At 54.6% G+C, this 7,562-nt stretch overlaps 1 protein-coding gene across 2 annotated transcripts; it reads left to right on the forward strand.

The window, feature by feature from the left end:
- Window positions 1-1,799: 1,799 nt before the first annotated feature.
- Window positions 1,800-5,179, forward strand: FOXL1 (forkhead box L1). 2 transcript variants are annotated; one of them, XM_065663302.1, is made up of 3 exons: window positions 1,800-2,210; window positions 2,985-3,224; window positions 4,086-5,179. In XM_065663302.1, exon 3 carries the CDS (start codon window positions 4,248-4,250, stop codon window positions 5,151-5,153), a length of 906 nt encoding a protein of 301 aa, XP_065519374.1. In that variant the 5' UTR covers window positions 1,800-2,210; window positions 2,985-3,224; window positions 4,086-4,247; the 3' UTR covers window positions 5,154-5,179. The 2 variants fall into 2 exon arrangements, with proteins under 2 accessions (XP_065519374.1, XP_065519375.1); XM_065663303.1 differs by having other exon boundaries at window positions 1,800-2,000.
- Window positions 5,180-7,562: the final 2,383 nt, after the last annotated feature.

Genomic DNA, 7,562 nt, shown 5'->3' on the forward strand with positions numbered 1-7,562 from the left:
TCCCTAGCTATATTGCAGTCCTGCTTCGGAGATGTCACTATATCAGGATATAAGGATGCCTGGATGTGGGGATTTCAGTATTCGAGGTTTTCAGGAGCTTGGCAGAAAAATGAAAGCCAGCTATGAGATCCTAAGGTCCCGGGGCCGGGAGCTGGTAGGATCAGGCCTCTCCTCAGTCAGGGCACAGTGGGTATGCGCAGCCTCCCGAAGACAGGAGCTGAGAGGGCTGTCCCATCACTGCAACCTGTCCCGGGGGTTCAGACCCCTCAGTCTCCTTCCTTCGAGCCCCGGTGGCCCTCATCTCTCCGGGGGGAGCCCTTAGGGTGGACTGGACTCGCAGGCCAAGCAAAAGCCAAATGAGTGACACGGGAATCGTTTTCGGAGCTGCATTTGAAAGCTGAGTTATGGAGGTGGATAATGCGATAGGAGTCTGTCGGGACAGGTGATTTCAGCCCTGCCTGGCTAAATGGGAAGAAAGGAAAGAGGAAGGCCCATGGTCCTGCACAGCAGGATCTGGCCCCGCAGACCCTCGCAGTCGAAGGACCAGCATTATTCCCCCCAGGACTAGATAAAGGAGGGCTATGCTCTGTCCCCGGTGTGGGGGCCGGCCGAAGCTGCTGTACGGCTGGTTGCAGCGAGTCGGGGCCCAGCGTGGTTCGGGACAGTGGATGAGGATGGTGGATGAGGTTTTATTTAATCTCTTTTATTACTGTTAATACTATTGTTGCTGCGCTGCCGTTAACCTACAGATTTGCAAACCTATCCGGAAAGCCCAGGCAGCTCTGGGTTTCGGGGAGAAGGGCCGGCGCTTTGCCAGCTCATTCCCACCGGGAAGGTGTCCCCGCAGACTGCCCAAGGGACCCCTTTCCCCTGGGCTGCAGGACCCGGGTAAAGAACAACCCCTTTAGGCCTCCTCCCACCCCCAAGCTTCTGAACATCCCAGAACGGAGCCCTCTGGTCCCTCCCGGGGCTATCCCATCTCCCCGAGATCTCAAAGCGCCTGTAGGAAGGCGCCGGCCAAGAGGGTTTTGTGGAAGGCGGCTAGCCCTTGTGTCACTTTGGAGGGGGCTTTGCAGAAAATCCACATCAATTCCTCCCTCTGAAGGGCCGGGAGAGGAAGAAATACACGTCCGAGTCCGGGCCGCTATCGGACGGCTTTGCAACTGTGCAGCGCCCTGCACGGAGAGGAGTGGGCAGCTCCTGCCCGTCGTGTCTGAAGAACTGGGCCGGGATGTAGCGGGATTAGGGAGCACTGATTTACACCCCAGCTACCCCCAGGCCGGGATAAAGCAAGGAGCGGGGAGCGCTGATTTACATTCCCGCTACCGCCGGGCCGGGACTCAGCAAGGTGTGAGGAACACTGATTTGCGCCTTGCTCCCCTCGAGGGGCCGGGGTGCAGTAGGAGCGGGGAGCACTGATTTACACCTAAGCTCCCCTCGCCCGGGAGCTGGGATACAGCGGAAGTGGGGAGCACTGATTTGCGCTCTGCTCCCCCTTAGGAAACGGGATGTAGCAGGAGTGGGGAGCGCTGATTTGCGCTCTGCTTCCCCTGGGTGCCGGGATACAGCAAGAACTGGGGAATATTGATTTGTGCTCTGCTCCCCACGAGGGGCCGGAATGCCGAAGGAGTAGGGAGCACTGATTTACACTCAAACTGCCCCCTGGGTGCTGGGATACAGCAACGAGTGGGGAGCACTGATTTTCGCTCTGCTTCCCCAAGTGCCGGGATACAGTAAGGAGTGAAGAACACTGATTTGCGCCCGCTTCCCTCAGAGGCCCCGAGACGGAGTTCTCCTTGCTGGTACTTTAAAAGAGTCTTGTCAGCTGGAGAGGAGGGGAAACACATCCAGGAGCTCCTCCATCGCTGGCTCAGCGGCTTTTCCTTCGTCTGTTTAGAGGAAGAGAGGCGGTAACACCATTCCCCCCTACCTCCCCGGCGCGCCGGTTGCTTCCCCGGCCCCCCCGCCGCCATCGAAGCCGCTCGGAGGGCTGTTCCCTGGTGGGTAAGGCAGCGATGCCACCGGCTGGAGTGGCACAGCAGGCAGCAGATAGGCTGGGAAGAAGGAGCAGAGAGAAAAGCCGCATCCCCGCCTCCAAGGAGTTCCTACCGCAAAGAGGGGAAAAGAAGGAGGAAGCAGGAATTTTGCTGGGGGTGGGAGCTCAGGGAGTGAGCAGGAGCCCTTGTGCCTGTCTCCCGCCGTACACGCGAGTATTTATTATTTTAATAATCAGTGCTTGGAGTGTCCCAAGGAGAGGGGGACTCCCCGATGGGGGTGGGGGGGGTGAGGGGGGTGGGGGTGGTGTGTGGTGTATGTGGAGGGGGAGAGACCCTCGGCCTCAGCAGGCTGCCCTGAGGATGCGTTAGAGCAACTGGGCTCTGCCTTTATCCCGCCCCAGAGAGGATGCTTCCAGGGAATGCTGGTCCTCAGCGTCTAAACAAGGGGAGCCCATCCCTCAATCCTTCTTCTGTCTCCTTTTCTTATTTATTTAGGGGTTTATTGCGTTTATGACACGGATGGCTCCTGCAGTTTCCGGGGGGTGGCGAGTGTGTGCACCGAGGGGGAGGGATGCTGCATTATCGGCAAGGGCGGTATCAAAGGGGCGGGTTTCCCTCTTGTGTGGGGCCAGACAGTGAGCGGGGAGAACCCCTGTCCCGAGAAGCCCCCTCCCTTTGCACCCCGTCTGTATTTCCCAGGCTTGCACGGCTCTGGCAGCCTCTCAGGCTCTTCTGCGGGTCCACAGCCGCCGCTATGGCTTTTACCCCGGGGGTTAACCCCCTTCGCCCGGTTGTTTGCTGGTAGAAAGGCAGGACGGCAGCAGAAGTGGGAGAAAAACCCCACGGGTGAAGGGGGGCTTGCAGGAGGGAACACCGCCAGCACAGGGAGGTGCTGGGGGACACCTAGGAGCTTTTACCTCTTTCCCTGACAGGTTAAAGTCCCACCACTGTGGTGGGGCTGCACTGATGGGCTATTTCTCTCTGAAGGAAGAAGGGATCCTCCTCTTCCCTCCCTCGAAGAAATGATGCTTCACGAACAGGGTCTCCCCTGGTCCGAGCCTTGGGGGCTGGAGAAGCAGCCGACACCTCCAATTGCATCGGGATCCCTCGGGGCCTCTGATTAGAGCTGTTACATCAGCAAATTGAAAAAAATAAAAACCCAACAACAGAAAACACAGCCCCAAACCTGGACGTTTATACAGAAAAAGAGCATCACAAATTCCTAATGTAAGCACCGGCCAGCTGTGTGCACTTGTAAAGTTGTTATAATCCCCCTCCTTGTTATAAACAGGAAAGTACATAATATAAAGCAACAGGCCCGCGTTCACAAATACTGGCCCTCCTCCCCGGTCCTGCCAAATTCCCTCGTTATGAAGCTCGCTGCAGCCCCCGGGCGTCTCCCCCAGTGCAGGTCCGGGGCTCTCCTCCACTCGGGGCCCGGGCCGGGTCCAAAGGGGAGCCCCATACACCTGGGCCCCCCTTCGTCGGGCCTCCAGAGAGCCCCTTTTCCTTCCTCCCCATTGCAACGCTGCCTTCTCCCTTCCCCCATCCCTTTTTTCTTAATTTCTTTTATTTTTTTTTTCGCAATTTGGTTTTGTTTTATTTCAATTTTTCCTATTGTTGTTGTTTGTTGCCCCAATTTTCCTGCGGGGCTCCTCGCCTGCTCCTCCCCGAGCCCCAGCAGTGTACATCCTGCTCTGCTGTGTGTGCTTACAGCGTCAAAGGGTGGACGTGATATTTCAAACATCAGATCAGTGCGTTTATATATTGGGTGCCCGGAAATTTTTCCAAATAAACACAGCTTGATTCGACTTGGGTGGGCAGACTTATCAACAGACTAATTCTATAAACAAATGAAGGAATAACCCGGAGACCATTGGCTGGTACCAGCGAGACACGTGGAGAGAGCTTGGAGTTTTGTAGCAATGAAATTTTAATTAATGTGGGTGGGCTGAGAACACAAACGACTGTTTATCAGAGACAATTTATTTTCCAGTGCTAAGTCAACATATAATAGCAAACTTACAACAATTATTTAACTTTTTTTTTTCTCTCTCATTTTTTTTTTTTTTTTTTTTTTTCCTTAAGAGCTATGAAGCGGGGACAGAGGCAGAACGAGCTCCTTCAGGCAGGGCTGGGATCTGAGCTCACACAAATAGCTCCCTGGTGGACTCGTCCCAGGTTCCTGCCCTACCCCATCTCTTCGCCCTGCTCCGCTGAGGAAGACCCAGGGCTGGGACAGCGCTTGCGATGAGCCACCTCTACGGAAGCCCCCTCTCTGCCATGGGCAGCCCCCCCGTGCTGTACCTCCCGGCTGCCCTGGGGTTCGCCCCGAGCGGTGCCATATCCCGGCAGGACACCCCGCAGAAGCCCCCCTACAGCTATATCGCCCTCATCGCTATGGCCATCAAAGAAGCTCCGGAGCAGAAGGTGACCCTCAGCGGTATCTACCAGTTCATCATGGACCGCTTCCCCTTCTACCACGACAACAAGCAGGGCTGGCAGAACAGCATCCGCCACAACCTCTCCCTCAACGACTGCTTCATCAAGGTGCCGCGAGAGAAGGGCCGGCCCGGCAAGGGCAGCTACTGGACGCTGGACCCGCGGTGCCTCGACATGTTCGAGAACGGCAACTACCGCCGGAGGAAGAGGAAGCCCAAAGCCCCGGGGCCGCTGGAACCGAAGGGCAGCGGGCACCAGGGGCAGCCCGCCCGCCCCGACGAGCCCAAAAGGGCCAAGGGCAGCGCGGCGGCAGCCTCGGGAGACGAGGGGGTGCCGGGGCCGGGCGGGGGGGAAGCGACTCCCCCTTCGGGTCCCCCCCGCTGCGGCGGTGCCCCGGCCCCCGCAGCACCCCGGCCGCCTGCTGCCGCCGCCCCTCCGCCCAAGAGCGGCCCTCGGGGTCGCAGCTTCAGCATCGAGAGCATCCTGGCCAGGGGGCTGAGGCAGAACCCCCCTGGGGCAGGCCCCAGGGCTGCCCGGGGGAGCCCCGTCGGTGGCCCCGTCGGTTCCCTGGTCGCCAGCGGCGGCTGCGGCCCGGCCTGTAGCGCCTCGCTCACGCTCGACTCCCAGGTGCACGGGAGGCTTTATCACATCGGCATCCCCTTACTCTCCTGCTTCCCTCTCCACTTCTCCGAGGCGGTGTTTAATTTGCAGTAGTTGCCCCATAATTAACTAACACCCCTCCTCCCGTCGCTGCTGGGGGGGGGGGGGGGTAGGGAGGGGGGGTGGGGGTGATGAGAGGGGCAGACCGGACTCAACTCTTGCCAGGCGGGTAAAGACCAAAAGCACTCCCCAGAAAAGCGGTGTTAAAGGTGACTCAGGATTTCAGGGCATTGTCAAGACACGCATTGCAGCAGAGCTCTCTTTAGCGATTGCCTCCCACCCCCTACTGCCAGATCGACTTTTAAAGGTAAACCAGTTTTCTTTTCCCTCGGTGGTGGAGGAGCAGAGGGGGGGCTCATGCTGCCCCCCAGCCCCACCGGGTTGGTTCTGCACCTTTAGGCTTTGCATCCCTCAGACCTTGTTTCTGCCGAGCTCTTTGGGTCTCCATTTTGGTTCTTTTTTATTGAATTTTTATTATTTTTAAATTTCAAAACCCAAACTCACCCCTTCCATACATGGGGGAAGAGGCTGAGCTGCGTTTTGCTATTAATACCCACGGGTGCCTGCACATAGTAATTCTTGGTACTGCTCTATTGGTCCAGTCCTCTGAGCGGGTAAAAGGCAGGTAACCAGGCCTGAAACAAGGGCAGACCAAACAGTCCAGGCGTGTTCTGCACAGTCCTGCTCGCTTTGACTCAGCACTGTATATATGGCATTAACACAAGTTGTTTTCCTGCCTAGCGCTTATGCTTACTGAATATCGCGACAGCGTTTCTTTCTCACTCATGGCCAGAGAGAGGAAGACAAACTAGCAAAAACATTGTGGATGTGGGGATGTGGCCAGCTTCCATATCTTGCTGGGATCAGTTGCTTCTGACCAAAAAAGACTGAAGCAGGGTTATGGAGGCTGGTCTTGACATTTTGAAGTAGCTCTGTTAACAACCCGGACAAAAGACAACAGCTATGTTTCCAAAGCTTTCTTTTCTCTTCGAAAAGGAAGAATCCAGACACAATAGAAGCCATCAGGAATATTATTTTTTTCTTTTTTCCTTTTTTTTTTAATTTTTTTTTGCAATAAATAGAGGCTTTTTGTATATTAGTGGACAAATGCCCTTTTGGAAAAGAAAAAGATCTATATTCTCAATTTTCATTATGAAACCAAACCTATATCCAATAAAAGTATTTTGTTCAGGACTGTGGCTGGTGTGTTGTAAAACACCCTTTGGCTTGTGTAGCTGGAGGGCAAAGGAGTGGTGCCTGCTGCTGGATGCAGCAGTGAGCTCTGGTGCAAATATCCTGGTGATGACACTATGGACCACACTGCCAGGAGAGGTAAAAGGTGGGAGAGGCTAAAATCAGGGCCTTGGGAAATCTCCCATTCCTTGTGACCAAGATAATGTTCCCAAAATGGTTCTGTTTATCCTTCCCTCTCCTTGCCCTCTCCCACCCTGTCTCATTATCAAAGCCTGTCCTTAAATTAGCACCTGGACTATTGTAAATCTGGGTTTCTAGGTTACACTGTGATTCAACTGTGGCATCAAACTGCCTTGATGTTTGGACCAGGAGCTCAGGGGGGCTCATTTCAACTTGGGGCAAAGAGTCCTCCTCTGAGGAAGTACAGAAAATCTCCCAAAGGTGGAAACTGATGCTGAGCTTCCCAAAAGAAGGGTGTTTACAGGTGGATCTCTGGATAGGCAGAGCTGCAGCTTCTTACTGTGAAAAAAAAGAGAATAAAAAAGAAGATGAGGGCTTTTAATGCAGAATTTCAAACTGGATTTTATTTAAACAAAACCACTTACATGCTTCCTATTTCTGGCAATTCCTATTCAAATATCTATTGAGTCCATTCTTTAAAGCTGTGGCATGGAACGAAAAAAGAACAACCCACTTGTAAAGGGGAAAAAGCTACGTGTGTTCCCACCAGTGCTGAGAGGGTTATCCTGCTGTGAAATCCCCTGTCCCAACAGTGCCGCAGTAACCAGACAAGTATTATAGCCAGTTAAAGAAGTGACCACCTCATAAGAAGGTTTCTGGTCCAGCCTGGAGGCTGACACCACCAGTCTTAGAGCCCATGTGTCAGCATCACTCTTGGGAAGATGCAGAGGTAGCGAAAAGTTCCAGCTTAGGTCACGAGGGTGGGTGCTTGTTTCTGCGTGCAGAGAGTGTAAGGACAGCCTCACACGAAGAAAAATCCCCCCTCTAAGCATTTGTAACCAACGTCTTCAGGCTCCCCTCCTTCCCTTTTCCTGCTCCTGGGTTCCTTCCCTTCTCCTTTCCTTTCTCTTAGGTTTTCTCTGCCTAACTTGACATCCCAGATGTGATCCCCTGCCCCCCAGTTTTGGTGCTGCTCAGCTGCTATTCCAGGTCCCAAAGTACCTTTTTCGACCTGCAAACAGGGTTTTTATTCCTTTCCTACTCATACAGGTACACCCCCTCCACCTTAGGGCCCTTTCTGTACAAGGG

This window comes from Lathamus discolor, chromosome Z, assembly GCF_037157495.1.
Source record: "Lathamus discolor isolate bLatDis1 chromosome Z, bLatDis1.hap1, whole genome shotgun sequence".
Lineage (NCBI taxonomy): Eukaryota > Metazoa > Chordata > Aves > Psittaciformes > Psittacidae > Lathamus > Lathamus discolor.